The 18,621-nt window shown below is 47.6% G+C and overlaps 1 protein-coding gene across 5 annotated transcripts in view; it reads left to right on the top strand.

The window, feature by feature from the left end:
- Positions 1 to 18,621, top strand: part of AP2B1 (adaptor related protein complex 2 subunit beta 1) — a 77,769-nt gene that overhangs the window by 42,818 nt on the left and 16,330 nt on the right. For 4 of the 5 annotated variants that reach the window (XM_069033049.1, XM_069033048.1, XM_069033050.1 and 1 more), the window contains exons 15-18: positions 8,397 to 8,438; positions 10,158 to 10,304; positions 11,545 to 11,690; positions 14,151 to 14,280. In XM_069033049.1, the coding sequence (XP_068889150.1) occupies positions 8,397 to 8,438; positions 10,158 to 10,304; positions 11,545 to 11,690; positions 14,151 to 14,280 (465 nt within the window). The remainder of the gene's footprint in view (positions 1 to 8,396; positions 8,439 to 10,157; positions 10,305 to 11,544; positions 11,691 to 14,150; positions 14,281 to 18,621) is intronic. The other variant, XM_069033052.1, reaches the window with a different exon arrangement.

Genomic DNA, 18,621 nt, shown 5'->3' with positions numbered 1-18,621 from the left:
TTAGGTGCACTTTGAGTTCTGAGTCAAGCTCTGAATGACAGAGGTGGGAGGCAGCTGGATGAACCCCAATTCAACAAATCCTTATCTATCAAATATATATTTTTTTAAGCTGCCATAAAATTATTAAAGCAAATGTTAAACCTATTTCCAGCTCCAGTGCTTCATGGGCTAATGAGCTGGAAACAATCTAACCCTTAATGGCACTGACACAGAGGTCAGAGGTGCTGTAGGCTCTGCACTCTCTAACCAGAGGTTGGTTTGGTTAGCAAGAACATTGCTTTTACTGGGGATTAACAAAATGGTCAAGCTGGACTTGCTGGGAAAGCAGGCAGTGAGCCCAGAGCAGTGACCTGTGCAGCCTTTCCCTGCACTGCAACACATGCCTCTAAAAAACCTGGGATTGGGAATTAAGGCATTGCAGAAGGTGGTGCTGCCTGTGGTGCCACAGGATGGTTTGCACTTAAATTCCTCTGTGCTGCCTTCCAGGCCTCTCACAGTAACCCTTTGTTTCTCATTAGTGTCACACAAATAAATAGACACAGCAGAACTAAAACTTGGTTTTGGGAGAAGAGCTGTCTCGCAGCTGGCATTAATGGGCTTAATTTAGTGACCTGCTTTGACAGTGGAGCTGTTAGTTGAAATGGTACCTGGCTTTTACTTAGTATTTTTCTCAAGCCTTAAGTACATCCGTGGAGTTATGGAGTGTGAGCTGACAAAATGATCCTGTCTGGATGGGGAGTAGCTGTGCCTGGGGCTGCGTGGCCAGCACTCTCTCAGTTGAGTAGATGGGGAAGCACTAAAAACAAATTCTGAATGCTGGTGTGGTTTTTGAAGGTGGATGCTTTTGATTGGAGTGCTGTTGCATCAAAGCTCCAGCTTTTCCTTCCCTTGGTCAGTCTCTTTTCTCATGTAACAAGTGACAGGATCAGAGGAAATGGCCTCTGCTTGTGCCAGGGGAGGTTTCAATTGAATATTAGGAAATCTGTCTTCACCAGAAGGGTTTTCAAGCTCTGGAATGGGCTGTCCAGGGCAGTGGTGGGGTCACTTAAAAATCGTGTAGATGTGGCACTTGGGGACGTGGTTTAGTGGTGGCCTTGGCAGTGCTGGTAATGGCGTGGAGGTCTTTTCCAACCTAAATTATTCTGGGATAATAAGCTTAATTAGTGAGTGAATGGGATCTCTGTGCATGTTTGTTGCTGTGGGCACGTGTTGAACAAGTCTCAAGCTGGGTTAACCCTAACCTGGTATTACCCAAATTGCTGGGAAGTGTCCTGGGCTGCAGGGCTTGCCAAGAGGATTGGCATTTGGACCTCAGGCGAATATTAAACCACATCTGTGCTGTGCCAAAATCAGTCTCAAGCTGCAGATCCCACAGGCCTGATTTCTGTGTGTGGGGAGGAGGTGAGACACATCCCACTGTGCCTTTGAAGAAGGGCTGAGCTCTTCACCCTTCACCAGAGATCAAAAACACCTGGGAGCCAGCAATACCTGAATTGTTCTGCTTTGAAATTTCCCTTTCTGGTACTCCTTAAGGGTTTTTTTAATACATTTCTTCCCCTGCTTTGTTGGGCTGACCGAGGCTGCACACTCTGTGATGGCAACATTGCCTCAGTCCTGTGAGTGCCTCAAAGGCAGCTGGAGGTCTGGAAGAGGCTCAGCCAGTTTGTCACACCCACTCAGTGGCATCTGTTGATCCCCTCTTCTACCCCCTTGTCTTTGGAGGGGTGTCTCATCAGAGGGATGTTGTTGCAGTGAAAATCCCAGTGGGACTAACCCAGAAAGACCAACAGCAGCGTTAACTTCCAAGGAAAACGTCGTTCTGTATTTCCATTTCTTAAACTGTGGGGTTTTATTTTAATTCCAGGCATTTAAATAGAGACTGTGTGGTGTAAAACCTCATAAACACCAAATTAATATTGTTCATTTGAATTGTCCTCAGCATTGCTAGATATTTATCCCCATGACCAGTGAGACTCCAGCTGCTTGAGAGGTTAATTTCTTTAGTGAGTAAATCTTATTTTATTTCCATAGTGAGTTCTGTAATTGGTATTAAATGTAACATGCATGCACAGATGCTGAGCATGTGTTAACAATTAAAAAGAGGAGAAAAAGGACCTTTGGTACAAGAGCATTGCTTATAAGCAGAGCAGACTTGCTGTAGGACTTAGGGAGAGCTGTTTTCTGGGGAACAGGTTGTGCCCCTGTTTGCCACCCGGGGCAGATCTTGTTCTTCTCTGCCCAATTTTCTTTTTGTTTAAAATGGTGACCAAGCCCACTTTACAAAACTATTTGGGCTCTCCAGCTCCACAGTAGCCATACCAGTCACTGATGGGGGAACAACAAAGCTTCTGGGACAGCAGAGTGCTGGGTGCATCCCGAGAGCTGGAATCTGATGCTTTTTTTCCTGCAGGTTCCAGTCACTCTCCCAACTCGTGTGCAATGATGCAGTGCTTTGCAAGATGTCTGTCTGTGCTGACATGACATTTTTGCCTTTAAACCTTGTTGTGTGTTCATTTGTTCTGCAAATCCAGGGAGCGTTAGAGCTCTGTGGGCATACTGTGCTTCCTGGGAGCCCCTGCATTGAATGGGAGCAGGGCACTGTGGCCAGGAGCCAAGAAGGCTGGCTCTGGGGACAGAGCAGTAAATCTGCAGGAATGGACAGGCTTGGATTGTCTGTTATGTAAGGATTTTATTTAATACTCTAGCCACTCATCTACAAGAATATTATTGATTCGAGACTGGCAGCTGGTCAGGTTGATTTATGTCCTAAACTGAAAAGCTGCTTGATAAACACTGAATATCCCCAGTTTTCTGTAATACCTGGACTGGTTTGGGCTGTTCCAGGTGGGGCTGTGCCCCTCTGTGTAATCAGGCTGGATTTAGGGGGGTCTGACCCCAAGGCCCCAAGGATCTGTTCCACACAGCTCAGGGCTGTGTCCCACCACTGCAGTGGGATGGAGGGTGGGAGCTGAGCACCAGCTCACCCCGAGCTCCAGGCACCATAGGCTTGGCAGCCTGGGAAGAAAGCCCTGTTCCAGCAGTCTGAAGTGCCTGTTACATCCCAATGGCTGTGAGCAGGAGCTGCTGGTGTCACTCCCTCCCTGTCTGACTGCTTTCAAGTGGAGAATTCCAAGTCTGGCCTCAATGGACACCTTGGAGTGTTGGGGTTGATTAGGGACTCACCGATGTTTTGTAAGAAAGTGACCTCCAGTCTGCCCTGACTGCCACATTCCTCTCCTGGCTCTGCAAGTGACTTGCTGTGTATAATCTTAGGAAAGTTACTTCATTTACCTTTTCCTGGAATTACAGTGGGAGTGTGTCTGTGCCAGGTCAGCCCCAGCATCCATTTATGCAGTGGATGTGTTGCTTTCCCAGAGTGCTCCTCCAGCCTTTGACAAGGAGCTGAGTGACTCCTTTCATCTGGGCTGTTGAGGTTTGATGAACTACAAAGGAATCTGTTAAGATTCCTGACAAAGGACACGTGTCCGTTGCTGGGGCAGGGCTGGTGTGGAAAAGGAGCTATTTTGGTGAGTTACTCATTCATATCTGATTCAAATCTGTTGTAGCAGTCATAGGACTGCTAGAGCTTTGTGAGCTGATTGTTTTTTACTCTTTGGAGAATGAAAATGGTTAGGACTCAGTTTTGCTTGCTGATGGAAATATCTCAGCAGGATAAAGTGTTAGCAGCAAGTGCAGTGAAACTGGTGACCATGGTATTGGCAGCATGACCTGCCCTTCAGCAGCTTTGACACAGCTGTCCCTGCTTTGGAGAGCAGCCCTTCTGCTCTGCAAGCCTGGCTTGGTGTGCAAACACACAGAATAGGCAGCAAACGAGGCATTCCAGTGCCTCTGTGTGAGCCACAGTGGTGTCTGCAATGAGATCCCTGCAGCCCATGCACACACACCCTGTCCTGCAGCTCAGGGCTCTCTGACAGGATTAGGCTGCACCAAGGGGGCTGCCAGCAGCCCTGCTCTCAGCACCTCACCCCATTCCTGGTAGGTAATGCCTTGTGTCCCTTGCTGCCGTGTTACTGAGTGCAGGCAGCACCTTGAGCTGTGGTGCTTGACTCCTGATTTGTGGTGTGAGGGAGCGAGGAGGCAGCAACTGGCCCCTCTTAACCCATGAATTGTGGTCCACAGAATGCACAGCTGCCCTGGAAGCCCTGATTATGCTGTGGACACAAGGCAAGGCAGTTGCTGAGCAGTGGTTGTTGAAGCTTCTGTCCCTGGCTCCACCCTCCCTGTTATTTTTTGGTGCTCCAAAAGCCTCACGTCATTTTGCAGAAGTGATTGTAGCCCCTCAGGATCACATGAACACTTCAGCAGAGTCACTTCATTACAAGCTGCTGTTAAGATGCAAATAAACCCTCCTAATGCAGTAACTCCAGCATTGCTACACTTCATAAGTCAGCATAACTGCTTCCAGAGGGCTGGAATTGCAGGGCAAAGGCTCTCCAACTGCAGAGCAGCTGCGGCGCCGTCCAAGCCAACTTGTGCAAAGTAAAGGTGCTGATACAGTTTGAGAAGAGGTGATGGCACTGGTTTTATTGATACAGGGTTGAGCCCAACCTCTTCTTTAAACCCATGTGGCTGCTTGGGTGCTGTTATGGCAGGACAGGTTTGGAGGGAATAAAGAGAATTCCTGTTTGAAGAACTTTTATGCGTTTGGGGGCTGAGACTCCCTGTTCATCCTCTGCTCATCTCCTGAAGCTGGCAGCTCCTCATCCTGGGCAGAGGCTTTGTGCTCTTCAACAAGAGGCAAAGCTGCCAACTTTGGGATGAGGATGAGGGGTTTGCAGTGCCACAAATTCCCTTGGGCCATCAAGAGCCAGCCCTTGTCCACCCCACCTTCACAGCGAGCATTTCAGCCCGAGTGGGGCTGACAGCTCTATTCACATAGTCCTCTCCTCTGTGGGGCTGTTGCTGACTCTCCTGTAAGGCAGATCCAGGTTGTCCTTCTGGCAGGAGTGTCTGTCTGCCCATGAGACAAATGGAAATGGTTAGCCAGAGCTGCTAGTCCTGGGGAATTGCTTCAGCAGCACTTACGCCTGACTAATATCTGTTTCTTTCCTTCTGCACTCTGCCTGTCACTCCAGATGGGAGAGGACACTCCGTGGGTAATTGGTTCCTGTTCCCTCTGTCTTCCTCATTCCCTCTTACTCACACACATCACTGTTACCATCTCTTCCATCATTCTGAGTTTGGAATAAAGTTATGATTTGGGCGTCTCACAGGAGGAGAAACAGACCTGGAGTTCCTGAATGGGGAAGGCGTCGGTGCCATGGGAGGGTGACAGGCAAGAAAAACAGAAAAAGAGACTTTGTGCTGCTGCAATGGGAAGTGCAGCCCAGATCTGATGTGGAATTGATCAGTTCTTTATTAACTTCCCCCCTTTAACTTCTGGTGCAGTAGAAATGCTGTCACTTCTCTCTCCACTCCGGGCAGAGCCAGCTCTGCCTGTAGGGACCTGGAGGAGCTGCAGCTCCTTGGCTCTGGCTCTGCGGCTCTGGAGCACATCTGCAGTGCTTGGGCCTGAGCACAGGAGCCAGGAGAGGCTCAGGCTGTGCTCTGCAGAGCCCTCCATCCACCAAAGAGGGGCTGCAGCAGCTCAGAGCTTCCTGACATTGGAAAGAGATGTTGGGTCCAGTCTGGAAACACACAGGGGCTCATGGTAAAATTCTCTGAGTCAGTCAGGGGGTTTTTTCCCTCCTCCTTGTGAGAGCTGGAGTCTTAACTCAAGCAATAAATCCAAATTCTGCTTTCAGAATTTCAGGCCTCAAGGCCTGACATTTAGGGAAAACAGAGGACTCATGGGTAGCTTGAGGAACCCCAATATGTCATTGCCTGTCCTTCCAGCCAGCATCAGTGTATGAGCTGCTCTGAGGTCGGGCTCCTACCCTGCAGCTCCTTCTGATGAGCGTAGTAGGAAATGGTAGAATAGTTAACATCTGGCTTGATTATGCAGAATTATTCAGTCATTCCCAATATACCCTTTGTAAAATGCTTGCTGCTTGATAAACCAGCCTTTCTGCTGCTGCAGACAACAGTTGCAGCAATCCTCCGTGCACACAATTATATCTGGAAATGAACTGCATTCTTTCTTTTCCTCTGGACTTCGCTGCCTGTCAATATAAAGCACGAAGTTCATCTGCATGCAAGACTATGAATGGGGATGAGGTGTAATAGTTGCATTTATTACTCCTCAGTGAGCCAGTAACAAGATGTAAATGATCTGATATATTAATCTAAACCGTGGCTTGGCTTAGAGAGCAGTCAATAGAACAAAACTCTGCTCTGTCAGGCTGTTTCTGTGGGGGGGACTTTACAGTGTAATAAGCCTTATTTTATAAGCTCAATATTAATTGGATTTGCATCCTCTGGCTGGCTTCCTTTGGGCTCTGACTGATCCTTCTTTTGACTTTGGAATCATTCACTTTCATCTGTTATTTCCTAAGTCAGCTAAGCAAAACTGGACAGCAAGAGCCTGGGTTGCTCCAGGAGAGGTGGCTGTTGGAAAAGATGAGGAATCTCTTCAGCTTCTGCCATGACCTCAAGTAGGGATAAACTGAGTCCCACAATGGAAAAAAGCTCTTAAGGCTTCTTAACAAAAAGCAAATTGAGATTTGTTCTTCTCTAGCACCTACTTAGGGTGGCTAATGTTGCATCAGGTGGCTCCTGTGGGGAATAGGGTAAGGAGGGGTGCGAGTGGATAGAAGAGAGATCCAGGGAAGCACGGGGGTTTGTCACATTTTACAGGTTTTATGGAGGCTGGTTATTATCTGGTAAGTCACTGTCTTACACCTTTGCTGCTCTTCTCAGGGCAATTTATCCTTTTTACCTGTGCTCTGATGGAGAGGGGTATGAAGCTTTATGGTATCTCTTGACCAGCATAAAACACATTTGCTGTGAGATCTCTCAGGGAACAGGCTGGAAGGGATCAGAGCAAAGTTAATTTCCAAGTTTTTTGTGCACAGGGAAAAGGTCAGAGCCTTTTTGGCTCTAAGCATGGGCACTCCTGGAAGCTTCTCCTTCAGCTATATGGGGCATTTGTTCAATATCCTGACACATCAGCACTTACCTGAACAACGTATCTGGAGCCTTTGTTGACTCAGTTTTTCACATGCTTTTTTTGAAAGCAAACTAACTCCCCAAACCTTTATCAAATGGAAGAGCAGAACCATCCACGAGGTGAGCTGTGGTGTTCTGGTCTGCCAGTCCAGCCTTTTCCTAATGGGGCTGGCTCCTACCTCACCCCTGCACTTGCATCATCCTCTGTGCACATTGTCAGGTCATGTTCCTTGTCTGAATGTGACCCAAAAAAACCCTGTTCTAGGCAAAAAGAATTACCCTGGTCTTCAGAAGAAAAGCCTGGGACACAGATAAACCTGGAGATGTCTCTGCAGTGAATAACCACTGCAGATCTGTGCTTGTTTCCTCCTGGCTATCAGTCATCTGTTAAGTGCATTTTAAATATTCACAGGAGTGATGTTGCACTTGCAAGCAGCACTTGTAGCCAAGCCTGGGAGCCTATCCTGATCTCTGAATTCTCCTGAGCATGTAGAGCGATGTGGAGGTTTGAAAAATGGGCTTTGTAAAGGGAACTTGGTGGGGGGAGAGCTTCTAGGTGGGCTGCAGAAGGGCCCCAGAGAGGATTTAGTGTTTATGGAGGAATATTTCAGTCACTTCAGACTGTGAACATGTAGCTTGGCAGAAACTGGTACTGAAATAGCCTGGTGCACCAGGAGGTCTCTTTGCTGTTGGTGTGCCCATTACATGATAAAGATGCTTTTTTCCTTGTCTGAGGGAGGGGAGCATCTTCAGAGCCCCTCTCTCTGAGCTGTGGTAAGAGCCAGCACGGATCCTATTCTCTTTCTTCCTTGTTGTTGAAAAGAGCCGTGTGTCGGAGGAACACAGCCAAGACGCTTTGTGTTTGCCCGTGGTTTGTAGCTCTTCCCTAGAAAACTAAAGCTTTCAGGAAGCAAGCCTTCCTGTCAGTTTTATTTTTATGCCATTTCACAGTTACCCCACGGGGTTTTGTGGAGCTGCTTGGGGCCTGCTGGCAGCAGCAGGGCTGAAGGGGAAGCACCGATGCATGAAACGTGAAGAAAGGAGGTTTTGGTGCAGAAACAGGCGCAAGGAGGGGATGGATTTTTGTTCTCATTAACCTGCAGAACGCTCCTGTCCACAGTGAATGCGTGGGGTAGCTCTCCAAGTAGCTCTGCTCACGCAGCAGCAAGCAGCCCCTCTGTTCCCTGTGCTTTCCCAGCGCTGCATTTCCGTCTGTCCTGTACGCAGGAGCGATCCGTGCTCGCGGCGCCCGGGCTCCGCTCCGGCCGTCTGACACTTGGCTTAAATGATCTCGGTCTTCCTCTCCTCTCTCTCCTTCTCTCTTTCAGCTTGGCAGTGACCTTGGCGGGGGCATTGGAGGAAGCCCGGCAGTAAGTGCCATTCCATTTTTTTCCCCAATTTCCAAAGCTGCTCAAAGCTCAGGGTTTTTCAGCGTACCCTCACCCGTTATGTGCTGGAAGGTGCTTTTTAAAGGCCCGAAGATGTTTGAAAATGGATAAATGCAACTGAAACACACGGGTCCCCACCTTTGTTGATTTGAGTCCAGCTGCCACCTGGGCTTTCCTAAGAGCAGCCAGGGCCAGAGCTGTTCACTCATTCTGCTTAGCTCTTCTTCCTCAGAGCTTTTAGTTGGAGCACCAGCGTTAACCCTGGCAGTGCCTCATCCTTGTGCAACTGCTTTAGCAGCTGAAAGGCCAAGGATGCTCATCCCTATTCACAAAGCCTGGTCTGTAACCCTAACCCAGTGGCACCACAGACTTGCCTGAACTCAGTGCTTTCTCCTCCCAAACTCCACACAAGATTTTCTCCTGGACATCAGGGTCAGGTGCTCCGAGCTTTCCTACTGTGTGTGGTCAGTGCTGCCACTGGCCACCTCCTCTGTGCCTGTGCTTTGTGTCCTTGTGCCTACAGCCAGGGCATTGGGAGAGTTTCAACCTGCTTTCAAAGCACCCTTGGTATCAAGCTTATAGCAGCTTCTTCCAGCAAAGCATGGAAAGGGAATGAAACACCACTTGAAAATGAAGTGGGCAGGAGGGAGCGTGCTTCCAACCCACAGCCAGAAGTGGTGTCCCCTAGAAAGCTCCAGTCCCTCTTCCCAGGGCTCTGTATCCAGTAATTCAGTGAGGAAAGCACACTCCCTTCTGGAGGGAGGGCTTTTCAGAGACCCTTGTTATGGCTGCAGTCATTCTCTCTCCTCCTTTCCCTGTGAATCTGGCGTTCCTTTCTTCGTTCAGCACGAGGGCAAAGGAGAGCTGGTGGCACAGTGCACCTGTACACCCAGGCAGCCCTCAGCAGGACATGGCAGATAGTTCCTGTGGTGATCATACCTGCAAAGCCAGGTCTCTGCCCTCGTGGGCCAGCTAAAACCCCCCAGGCAGTTCTGTCCTGGTCATTCTGCCTGTTTCTGGGCTGCTGGCTGGGGAATCCTGTTGTCAAGCATTCATCCTGCTAGGAAGAGAATTTGGAAGTGTAATTTAAGTGTGACTGTCCCATCTGAAGCTGGGCACCTAAAGGTTAATATTCCAGCTTTGGTGCCCTCACTGAAGTCCTGGGAGGGAAGGATTGCCTTTCTTGCAGGAAGGTTGTCCTCTGGCAGACTCTGCTTCATGTAATGAACCTTTTGGGCCCCAGTGCTGAGAATGCAGAGCTCTGGCTTTGGGTAGGAGTACACAACACGGTCATGATTCCCTTGCTATCTCTGGATATGCAAAATCTTGCAGATTCCTGAAGGCTGACGTTGTTGGGGGAAGATTTGAAGCATTTGCTCTTTTCCCTGGGTTTATGTAGGGTAGATCCACAAAGCATATTGTAGAAGGAGATATGGAGAAGAAAGATTCCTCTACAGTGGGAATAGATAACTGGAGCTATAAAAAATGATGTGGAAGCTTGGTTGAGGTGACAGCCGAGTGTAGGGATTAGCTGCCAAGAGCTTTGGAATTCAAATACATAATTTAGCACTATTGATAAATCAGTGGGGAAGCTGCAAATGGCTTTAAAATATTTAGGATATTGCCCGAGTCCATGCTTTGTTTAATAAGTGGTGCTCACACGTGATGTTAATGAGTGCCTGTTCTTTCTGACTCCTCCAGGTGGGACAGACCTACATTCCCTCCTCTGTGCCAGCCACCTTTGCCCCTTCTCCCACCCCAGCAGTGGTCAGCAGTGGACTCAACGATCTCTTCGAGCTCTCGTCCGGCATAGGGATGGCTCCTGGAGGATATGTGGCTCCCAAGTCTGTACGTAAGGAAAAACAATCACCCCCAGTTTATTGCCTTCCTTTGGGCTTCAACAGATCTGACATTGCTCACTTGACCCATTTATTGTGGGTTTCTGGTGCTAAAACTTCAACTCAGTCCCGTTAGGGGTGCCCTGGGCTTTTCAGCTATGTGTTGGAGACCGTGTTAGTTATTACTTACAGACTTCTGGCATTTCAGCAGTGCCCTCGTTTTACCTGTGGCAGTATTTCTCTAAAGAATGGCTTAGATAAGATCCGAGATTTTCAGTTGTGTCAGAGCAGCTTTCCTGCAGACCTACTTCTTAACAAGGTTCCCCAGGAAACTGAGGGCAAGACACAGTTTGCAACAACTTTCCTGGCAGATTTGTTTTTTTGGAGGAATCCAACGTGACAGTGGAGGTAAAATCATGTGATTGGGATGATGGTGCTGCAGTGGAATGAAGAGAGATGTTCTGTCAGCAACAGAGATCGCAGAGGCTTTGGCTGTAGCCTGAAGTTGGGAGAGATCATGAGACACAGAACATGGTTCTGGAAACTGGCTGTGGAGCAGCCACGGGGAGCTCAGGCTGCTGAAAGGGAATAAACAAAAGTTAGCACTCAAATAGTCCATGGATGGATAATCTGAAGCCATCCTCTGAAATTGGGGATCTCAAGGTACTGCAGACCATACTCAAAGCTTTGGTTCCTTGCAGTTATTATACCATATATAAGGACCAAGTACAAAAAACCCACAGTAACTTTGAGTCTCGTTTTGTACCACTCAGATTTGGGTCTGAGTTTTTCCCACAGAGATGATTTGGGAATCCAGAACCCCAACAGATAATAGTATTAGCCTTGTGATTTTATTTGGTTCAAACTTTAGTATTGTCCTGCCTCTAATAGCCCCACCAGCCCTTGGAGAAGGCTGTCCAGCAGCAGACTGGGTGAGTCTAACGTTGGTGTGATGGACACAAGCTGTCACTGCTCTTGTGCACACTAATGCTGTAGTAAACTTGATTTCTTACGTGAGTGCTGTGACCAAATATGGATTAGGAGCAGCAAGCTTATTACTCAGTGGTGAGCTCCATCCCTTCAACACCCCATGTCCCATCTTCCCTGTGGTGTTTCTTTAGCCTTTGTGGGCTTAATGTGCCAATGTAGCTGGATTTCTGAGCTCAGGACTTCTGTTTATTGGAAAACTGTGCTTGTTTGTTATCTTCAGGCCAGGCTGCTCACGCTGAATGACATCTCTTGTGTTCAAGGTTTGGCTGCCTGCAGTGAAAGCTAAAGGATTGGAGATCTCGGGCACATTCAGCCACAGGCAGGGACACATCTACATGGAGATGAACTTTACCAATAAGGCTTTGCAGCACATGACTGACTTTGCCATTCAGTTCAATAAGAACAGGTAAGAAATTAATAGCAATGCACTGTGTTCAATGGGAAAGGAGTTTGTGCCTACACTGCTAAATCTAGGGAGGGCTTGTGCTTGGGTGTATAGTGCAGTCATGGAAATAGCTTGGATGATGCAGCCTGACCTCTCCATCACACCAAAATTGTGTGAAAGGGCTGAAATCACAGACTGATAAATCTGGGAGGAAACAGGCAGCAGACAGTCCCAGCTCTGAAAGAAGCATCTGTCCCATGTAACCTCTGGGGAGTTTTTCAGCAGCCTCATGAGCTGTTAGGTGGTTTGGTGGGTTTATAGCCAGTGAGTGTCCTGGGGAAAACAAGAGGACAGACAGGCAGGATCTGAGCTGCACAAGTATCAACCTGTGATGCCTCTGCCTCCTGACTTAATTGCTGTGCTGCCCCTCAGACTGTTTGGAAGCACAGTGCTCCTTAATAAAGCTGCTTGTCACTGAAGGAGCTGCAAGCTGGGAGCCTGTAGCACATGCTCTCCCTGTAATAGGCAGCAGAACAATTTTGTCAGAAGCAGCAGCCACTTGAAAGTTTAGAGCTTGGATGATACAATTCAGATTGTTCTTGGAAACCCATCTCAAGCCATGGTGTCTTCCCACAAATACCCTTTCCAGAGAGTTTATCCTGTGCTTTGCTGTGTGTTATCTTCAGCAAGGACCAGGCTACTTCTTATCAAGACTGCAAAGAGTATCTTGTGACTGACATCTTCTCTGTATTTCTTAATATCACTTCACTGGAAAAGGGTTCTCTCTACTGAAGATCCACAGAAACCACCTCTTTAATCTCACTGTTAGCCTTGCAAATTCAGGATTTCTTGGGACAAATAAGATTTACTTAGAAAAGTCATTATGCTAAGTAAGTCTTAGTAAATGTTCTCCCTGGACTGCCATCTTTTCTGGAGAGTTTTGCTAAGCTGCTATATGCAAATGTTTCATGCAAATTGGCCTGGGGAAAAAAAAAAAAAAAAAAGGCATTTTGTTTGTGATTTTTTTCCCATATATCAAGCTGTGTTTTAGCCACACCTATGTGGTACTTCGAGGATGTAGAAAGTTTAAATACTGTACAATAAACCAGCAGTTTTTCCTCCTGCAGCACAACCTACTACTATTTACTCTTTCACAAACGCTGTTCTCCTGGCACTGCTTTCCACTGTGGCTGGTGCATTAGAAAGAGCTGCAGAGGGCTGGTTCTTTAAGTGGAAACATTAAGGTTTGTGAGTTTGTGATTGGGAAGTTTCTATTGCTTTTCCCTCCTTTCCTGCTGCTGCTAATCGCATTCACTGCAGTCTTGGGATAAAGCATTAAAAAATAAAAATAAAAGAAAGCTGAAGTTCTGGTGTGCTGTAGTAGCCCAGCCCCTTAGTAACAAACTGCAAGTTTGGTTCTCCTCTGAGTCCTAGGGAAAACACGAGGGGTTGTGTCCTCCAAGGTGAAATGGCTACAGAAGGCAAATCATGTGGCTAAGCCCTTGCTAGGAATGTTCCTATTTCAGCTCCCCAGAGCTGAAAACTAAGGAGAACCAAGAATGGGGCATTATTTTTCTGAAGGAGTGACAAACCTGATAAATGTGGCTGGCAAATGTGCAGAGACAGCATCAGGCTTTTAGTGAATAAAATAAAAATACACATCTATCCATCCTGCAAATGCCCTGAGACCTCTGAGCTGATGTGAATTCTGCTAAAGAGAAATGCATTTATGAGTGGACACCGAAACATCTGGGCTTCCATCTGCTTTTGGAAAGCAGCTGGTCCGTGGTACAGGAGTGCTGTGTTAAATGTGAGCTGCTTTCCCTCTTCTCCACGCTAAGCAGAGGTGCCTGTGGAATTAAATGTTCCTTGGACTGCACAGGCAAGTAAACATTGCTGGGACACATCCCCAGTGAAGGAGCCTCCAACCAAGCAGCTGAGCCAGGTGCTGTCATTCAGGACCAGGCAGCTGGGTGTGTTGATTCATTTGTTCTGCAGTGCTGTTCCAAGCCACATGTTTCTCCTTGGCTGCTGTTTGTTCTGTGCTGCCTCCAGTTCCCTCTGCCACAGCTCCCAGGGATGCAGCAGCCATGCAGTGTGTGATACACCCTACCTGCAGTGCTCTGGAGCTCAGGGAGAGAAAACAACACCTGGCTCTGAGTCCACATCATTCCTTGCTGGGCAGGCTAGTGCTCAGCACACAGACCAGTGCCAGGCAGGAAATGGGAGAGTTCCCAGGAGCTGGTCCCTGGGGCAGGATGGTGAATTTGTCAGCAAGATCACCCTGAGTGAGTTTCCCATGCCTTGTCCTACTTTGTCTGCTCATTTGAACAGTGTTCCCTCCCTGGAGTGACAGCAGGGGCAGCTCAGGGCTAGTGGGAAGATGAGCCAGGTAGTCCTTGACAAAATGAATATTATATTTTGGACATATTTTGGACAATGCAGGGCTGCTCTCATCACCTCTATTTTTCTCTTGCCCAGCTTTGGGGTCATCCCAAGCACCCCCCTGGCCATTCATACACCTCTGATGCCAAACCAAAGTATTGATGTCTCCCTGCCCCTCAACACTCTGGGACCAGTCATGAAAATGGAGCCTCTGAACAACCTCCAGGTAAGGATTGCCTCGTTCTGGGCAGGGGGGAGCTCAGCAGCTGCTCAACCCAGTTTGTTTGGCCCAGCACAGTGTGGTAAGATTCTAATCACAAAATACCACGTGTAACCAGGCAGACCTCATGGATTTGGACCTCGAGTCTGGCCAAAACTTAATCCTCTTCCTTCTCCTAGCTTCTCCCAGAAAAACTGCAACAGAAACTTCTTGAATTTTGTAACTTTCCAAACACCTCAAACCAGCTGCTTGCATCTGTGTAGATTCAGGGCTGTGTTCCTGTAACCCTGTTCTGTAAACTGGGCATGGGGTTTGGCTGGACTTAAGAACTGGAACAGGTCTGAACAGAGAAAGAACCTGTGGTGGAGCAGGCAGAGACAGCTGTCAGTAAGAATTGAGGCAATTAAAGGAATTTCAGGAAAGGTGGCAACTTCTGAGTGATTAATATGTCTCTAGTGCTCCTAAATTCCAGGGTGCTTCACAAAGGCACATCCCTGCCCCAGATAGCTCAATCCAAGGCAAACAGTCTGTTCCAGGAAAAGCAGAGGAGAAATGACGTGAGCAGCCAATTAATGATGGTGTTGGTGCATGGCAGGGACAGCACTCCCTGGAGGAGCCTCTTTATCAGATTGGGGCTGTCAATCTGCAGGACAGATCCAGGGAGATGTTCCCTTCTGCTTTAGACCAGAGATTGTCTCCTGTGGTCTGGAAGTCATCAGGCAGACAGTTCTCCCTGGAAGGGGTTCTTCCCCACTGCTGCCATGTGCAGCCATTCTGTGGAGTGGAGGTCAGCGACTCCTGCCTCTGCTCTGGGTCCTCCAGGATGATTTTCCCAGTATCCCAAAATGCAGTTAAACTTGCACTGCAGCTCTCTCTCTCTCACCTCAGGTCCCCAGGAGGGGGGAACTGGGTTGGGTTCCTGCAGAGTACCAGCCCATAGCGCGGAATATTTTGAAGAAGCTCATTCTGTTTTTAGTTGAAGGGAATGCAATGGAAGTTACTATTTATTCTGCCTGAGCAACTGTTTTTCCCCCTTCTTTTGACTTCCATTCTGGGGTTTATGACTTATTGATGAGTCTTTGGGCAAACAGCTTGAAATAGCTTCTCTGGCACTCAAAGGAGCAGTCCCACACTCGGGCTCCAAGCACAGTCATGCGACGGGGGAGGGCACAGACAGTGAATGAATTCCATGGCCTGTCTTCCACAGCTGGCCCTTCCAGCCTCTGGAAGAGCTGGATTCCCTTTGCAACCAGGGCATGAAGGGGAGGTTGCATTTGGGTCAGCTGTGCTAAAATCTGGCTCCTGCTCTGCAGGGAATGTGGAGGTGACAGTCCCAGTCAGCCTCCACAGCACTGGGGGCTCTCAACAAGGCAGCCTCAAGTTGCTGCTTCCTTTGATCAGGAAGGAAGTGAAGTATTTGGGTTATTAAATCTCTAAAGGACTTGGAACACAGTTTGTTTCTTGTAGCATCTCCTGCTAGAACAAAGCTAAGAGAAAACATGTGAGGAAACCTCCAGCTACTTTCTATTGAGACAGTGGAGCATTCATTAGTGCCAGACTCAGTTGTTAATTTGCTAAAGCTCTCATTGCCATAGAAGTTGGCTGCCCTTTTACAATTGGGGAAGCTGCCATATGGAGTAATAGTATATTTCTCTGCAAAGAGTTGAATCATGATAGCAGATGCCAAGTTAAAAAGAGCACTCCCCTTACTTTTTTGACAGCAGTGGGCTTGATGGAGATCTATCAATGCCCTGACAGCCAAGGCTCTGGTTTTGTTTTGTGGGTTCATGTGGAAAGGATTTGTCTTGAAACATTCAGAAATTGCTTTGGTGACCTACTTAGGGAACAATTTATAGTGTAATATAGGAGTAGGGAATACAAATGTTCCTGTATTCATTGAAGAACCAAAACACTCATCAGGTTGAATTTACTTAATGTGTTTTTTTTCCTCAGCTAGGGAACATTGAAGCAGATGCAGGGCTGGTTTGAACCTGAGGACCTTATGTTCGTCTCCTATTCTGGTGGGAGTTTTTTGGTTTCAGTAACAAGAAAAATAAGTCCTGAAGTAACCAAACTGATAGCTTTCAACTTTTTGTCATGTTAATTAGACACTTCAAAGACTAGTTGTACATTCCTTAGGCAACTATTTCAGAAGTAATGAATTCATGTCTTGTTCAGGTTATTTTTATTACCATTTCTAATCTTTCACCCAGTACAGCTCATTTAATCTTGACATATGTAATCATGGAGAGAAACTAAAATATTTGACAAGGTAACAAAAAAGACGTTTTTGCAAGAAGATGAGGAAGACTGAGATATTTTCAGAGGCTTACTTAGGTAAAATATAGCTGAAGAGTCTTGTGTTTGCTAGTCACCTTGCATCTCGTGATGCTGAACGCCAGGCTTCTCCCTTGCATCCCAAAGTAATCGTGAACATTTTCTTGACTTGTTGACTCAGCTTTAACCCCCAGTCAAGCAGAGATTTATCCAAAGGGTAAAGCTAGACTGGACACAGCACTGCAGGGCTGAACAAACCCCAGTCCCTGCTCTCTGCTTCATCTCTTTCACTTCTGTCAGATTAAAAAGCCGCTGTCAGATTAAAAAGCTGCCTTTGGAGTGTGCCTGTTGCTAAAGAAAATCTGACTTAGTTATTTGTATGCTTCTAACTTGTGGTGGGGGACACCCTTGCAGTGCCTTGTCAGCATTTTGGGGGCTGCCTGGTGCTTGTGGGGGCTGTGGTCCCCTGCCCTCTGCAGAACATGGCACCAATAAATAACAACAAGCCCTCACCCAAAGGTCTGTGAGAGGCTGTGCTGACCTTCCTGGGTGTTTGACAGCCATGGAGATGTCTCTGGGAGTTGTACAGGTTTCCCTGGCTCCTGTAGTGTTGGCTTTTCACAATCAAAGCAGTGGTGACACTGCTGGTGACATGTGGGCTGCTAGGGTCATACCAAGCAGGAGAGGTGAGTTGGGTGAGGTATCTTTGCCACCAGGGGTGTGAGACCTTCAGCTCTCAAAGAAGAAGGTGGGTTCTGAAACAGGGATTTGCACTGGTGAGGAATATTTCCACATACTTCTTCAAGTCAAATTTGGAATTAGAAAATGCCTGGGCTGAGAGCCTTTCTATGCTAAAGAGAACCATTGTTCCTAATAATTGGCATTTTAACAGCTATGAAATGCTGTGAAATTGAAATACCCATTGGAGCACACCAGAACTGCTCTCCTAATCCTGGAAATGGGTGAAGTGGAGCCAACCTGCTGCCAGAGTTTCGGAGCTCAGGCCTGGGCTGTCATGGCACAAATCTGATAATCTCTTCTGTGAGACTATAGCCCCTTGCAGCAGACAGTACAGTTGAAAACAAGCTGTAGGCACTCCTGGAGCAGCAGCAAGTCTTCCTGGGGCTGGAGCTGCTCTCTTGGGATCCACATTCAGAATGCACCATCAGTGTGTCACATTGCCCAGCCTTACCTGCTGTCAGCTGCCAGCCCTGTTTGCTGCAGCTACAGAGCATGAAGCTGAAAAAAGCTTGATTTTTTCAAAGTTGGTTGGGTTTTTTTTTTAATTCTGTAAAATGATCTGAGTTATGAAAAGGGAAGGATCTGCCAGCTGCATTTCTCCCTGAAAAGGGGCACTTGGAAACACAGACTTGCTGCAGGGCACTGTGAGGTGCAGAACGCTTTTGTTTCTTGAAATGAGTTTGGCAAAACATTTTTGTAGAGACAGAGGAGGAAGGTGCAGCTTTTTTGCTGAGGAGATATCAGTGTTGCTCATGCAGTAGATGATGCTCATCCTTCCAGTCTCAGCTCTGCTGTAACTCATCACCTGTGCTCCTCCACGCTCCAGCGTCTCACAGTGCAGACCCGCTGGAGCTCTCATTCATCAGAGCTGTTAATGTATCTCAGGTCACAAACACAGCACTCAGAACTTGGAGACAGATTTCACACATCCAGCTCTCCGTGAAAACAAGGCTGGGAATCGTTGTGAGCAGCAGTTCCAGCCAGCAGATGTTCACCCTCCAGAGCCTGCTTGATAAATGACACGATATCTGCCCGTGTGTGAGCGGTGTCAGAATCACTGACCAGCCACCACAGAACACCTGTGGGTAGCTAGATGGGGAAGATGCTTCCTGGGTTTGTTGCCTGGGTTGTTCTTTAACAGTCTCTGCATGTGAGAATCTTATTTCAGCAAAGAACCCTCCTGGGAACGCTCTGAATTAAGGACTTGGATCACAGCTTGGCATCTGTGGCCAGTTCCTCGCTCGGCTGTGGAAAGCTGTTGGTTTGGGGGTTAAGAGCACGTCTGCCACATGGTACAGCACATTTATAAATGGTACATTTTGGACTTGA

Source organism: Aphelocoma coerulescens, chromosome 19 (genome assembly GCF_041296385.1).
Source record: "Aphelocoma coerulescens isolate FSJ_1873_10779 chromosome 19, UR_Acoe_1.0, whole genome shotgun sequence".
Lineage (NCBI taxonomy): Eukaryota > Metazoa > Chordata > Aves > Passeriformes > Corvidae > Aphelocoma > Aphelocoma coerulescens.
Note: the sequence above shows the minus strand (reverse complement) of the source record. Positions and strands in the feature narration are given on the sequence as shown.